Raw genomic sequence first — 3,240 nt, forward strand, 5'->3', positions numbered from 1 at the left:
TCAAGCAATGAACCTCAAACGTATCTCTTTGAAGATCTTCACAAAATATCAAACAAAAGACATAGCTGAACTGATTTTTACAGAATTAGAGAGATTCGCCAAAGTTTTACACTTGCGAACTAAAGGGACTATTGCTAGACCCAAAATCAAGCTCTGCCCATATAGTGAAAAACTAATCTCGCTATAAAAAAAAAGTGTACTTAATATAAAAGAAGTTACAATCATTGAAAGGAGAAGAAAAAAGTGCAGAAACAAGACAAGAAATCGAAGACCACAAAATTCCAAGACGACTTCTCTTACTTGTCTTTGACGACCAAAAAACTCATAAGAGAGAAATTGTTTAGATAATATGTTTGAACGATCTCTTCAAGTTATTGTAATTGCCGAAACTTTTTTATTCCTGATTGTTAATATGAAGGTCTCCGGACCATTTATACATTTATACTCACTCACTCATTGTTGACTAAATATGCAATCAACAGTATTTAAAACTGAATCTATAAATTATGTCTAAGTATGTATCGCAAAGAAATATTTGATGTTGAACGTATATGCAATAAAGGAACAAATTGTAATCAACTTGTGATTTAATTCCAATTAGCTGTATTATACATCACACAGTAATATTTACAAAATCCATTTTTCACACAAATTATTGTTTGTTGTTTACTATACAAACCACTAAGCAGAAGAAGAATTTGAATCTACCTTCTTTCTTTTTGGGGTTTTGCAGAATTTCCTATACAACAACAAAACTCAATCTTCTCAGCAACGTTCAGAATCTTTTTGCTTTCTTATAAACCTACTAGACTGCAACACAAGTACTAGTCACTACCTAAACCTCATCGTCTTTTGTATGTATCACGCTTCTTTTCCACAACCGAGGAAAGACAGATACGGGATCTTCTGGACAAGAGTTTGTACAACTTGAGAAGCCGAGGGTCTGAGAGATGGCGGGCTGCGAAGACAGAAAGCAGCCACACCGAGCATTGTCTTTACCTCTTCTATATCAAGACTACTGTCCTTAGACAACCTCGGATCCAAGAACTGTCTCACCTTTTCTTCTGCAATATTGGCACCTAAATCACAGATATCTTGTATCAAGGGAGCTGCCGTATGCACCAGCATCTCACCTTTCTCAGCACTAACCGCTTCTTTACCAGAAACCAACTCAAGAACCACCACTCCAAACCCATACATGTCCATTTTCTTCGAAGCAATCCCCGTTCTCAAGTAATGAGGATCAGTGTACCCTGGAGACCCGATCATCCTCACTTGCTTGGAACGAGGTGACGACATGGTTGTAGAAGGCTGGACCATAGATGAGAACCCGACTCTGGCTGATCCAAAGTCGCAAAGCTTGCAGTTGAGGTTTTTGTCAAGAAGTATGTTGGAGGATTTGATGTCACCGTGCACAATCTGAGGGCTACATTTTTCATGAATGTGTTCCATCGCTTGCGCAACTTGAAACGCTAGGGCGGTACGGTTTCTCCATGGCAACACTTGTTTGCTGTTGTGATTGAGCTTCTCTTGGAGGTTACCTTGAGGAAGGTACTCTAATAGAAGCGCACCAGTTTCTTCTGAAAGATCAGAGATGTAAAACATTAACACTATAAAAATGATACCAATTTGGATATAATTTGCAACAAAATAGATCATTTGGGGTAAACATGAAAAAAGAAAAAACAATTTGGGTGAAAACCTGAAATAACAAAAAGAATTTTAATGAGGACAAGGCAAGAATAAAGTACAACAACTTGCATTTATCAAATAAAATCCTATAGCTTTTGTTCTTTAAAGTATTTTGACTTTTTCATGTATGATGTAAATAATTCAAAGGACTATTGGGAACCTGAATCGTCGAAGTAACCGAGAAGCTTGACAATGTGAGGATGTTGAAGACGAAGCAAGATCTCGAGCTCAGATCTAAACACCTGGTAAAGACGGTGGCTACCCACATGAACCTTGAAAGCCGCTTTTTTGGCGCCAGACAAACGAGCCAAGTAGATACTACTATAGCCACCGGAACCGATGAGTCTAGAGAAATTTGAGGTGAGAGACTCTACATCGTCCCAGGTATAACATGTTATGCCGGAGACAGAGACAGATCCAGTGATCTTGGGTTTCTTGTCGGTGGTCCAGTCATCGAAACGTACACAAGTTAAGAAACAAGACATTCTTGAAACAGAGAGAGGGAGAAAAGAGAAGTTGTTAAGTTTGAGTGAGGACTCTCTGATTTAAGGAGATGAATGGTGGGTTTCTAGGAAATGCAAAGGGTTTGTAACTGCCGACAGTGAAGGAACAGGAGAATCGGAGAGTGGAGATCTGATTAGGAATGTGTTTATGTTTGGTAGATTATGAATTAAAGAAGAAGAGGAAGAAAGAGAGGCAGAGTTTGACCGATTGTGAGGAATGAGGAAGAAGAAGAAGAAGAAGCCTTCCCTAGAAGCTGCACTGACGTTATAACCACTACGGCTCACTCATTTCCTTCTCTATATACTTTTTCTTTTGCCCATATATTTTTCAATAATTGTTATTAATACTTTAATACCCATAAGATTATGTGTTTTATTTATTTATGGGGTAGACAAAACTCATGCTTCATCCCATTTCCAATCAGAAATTTCTTTTACATATATAAATTCATTTTCATATGGTGTAATCTTGTGATTCATGTTTGGGAAATACAATTTATATATAAACCTATTTAAGTTTTCAGTGTAATCAAAATTATTTGTTAATGACAGAATTTCATATTCGTAGTTGAAGAAATTATGAAATAATGTATAAAGATTAAAAATCAATTTATTTACTATCAAGTGTTTTGAATTGGAATCTCATATTCCCTCATTTTCATAAATAAAAAGTGTCACTTAAACATTTTTACACATATTAAGAAAATTATTAAAATGTATAATATATTTTTATTAGGGCAATTCTGTTAAATGACTATTTTTAAGTTTTTGTCACAAAAATAGTATTCAATAAAGAAAATGACTAAAATAGCCCCTTTTAATTCTGAAAATTTTTATTTTTATTTTTTAAAATTTGAATGAAAACTCCACCCTAACTCTAAACCATAAGTCTAGATTAGTTAACCATATGGTATAAATGTATTTTTATTCTTTAATAAAATTTCTTTTGATCATTTTCATCATTGAAAGTTATTTTTATGATAAAAAATCAAAAAGGGTTATACTAGAGAATTTCTCTTTTTATTAATCACTTTTATTTAAATAA

The 3,240-nt window shown here is 34.7% G+C and overlaps 1 protein-coding gene across 1 annotated transcript; it reads right to left on the reverse strand.

Annotated features, from left to right (window-relative positions):
• Nucleotides 1–621: 621 nt before the first annotated feature.
• LOC106421096 (probable receptor-like protein kinase At1g33260) lies at nt 622–2,480 on the reverse strand. The gene is made up of 2 exons (XM_013861942.3): nt 1,853–2,480; nt 622–1,580 (listed from the first exon to the last, which is right to left on the reverse strand). The coding sequence occupies exons 1-2, from the start codon at nt 2,175–2,177 to the stop codon at nt 862–864; spliced, it is 1,044 nt and encodes a 347-aa protein (XP_013717396.1). The 5' UTR covers nt 2,178–2,480; the 3' UTR covers nt 622–861.
• Between the last annotated feature and the right edge of the window lie 760 nt (nt 2,481–3,240).

Source organism: Brassica napus, chromosome A9 (genome assembly GCF_020379485.1).
Source record: "Brassica napus cultivar Da-Ae chromosome A9, Da-Ae, whole genome shotgun sequence".
Classification (NCBI taxonomy): domain Eukaryota; kingdom Viridiplantae; phylum Streptophyta; class Magnoliopsida; order Brassicales; family Brassicaceae; genus Brassica; species Brassica napus.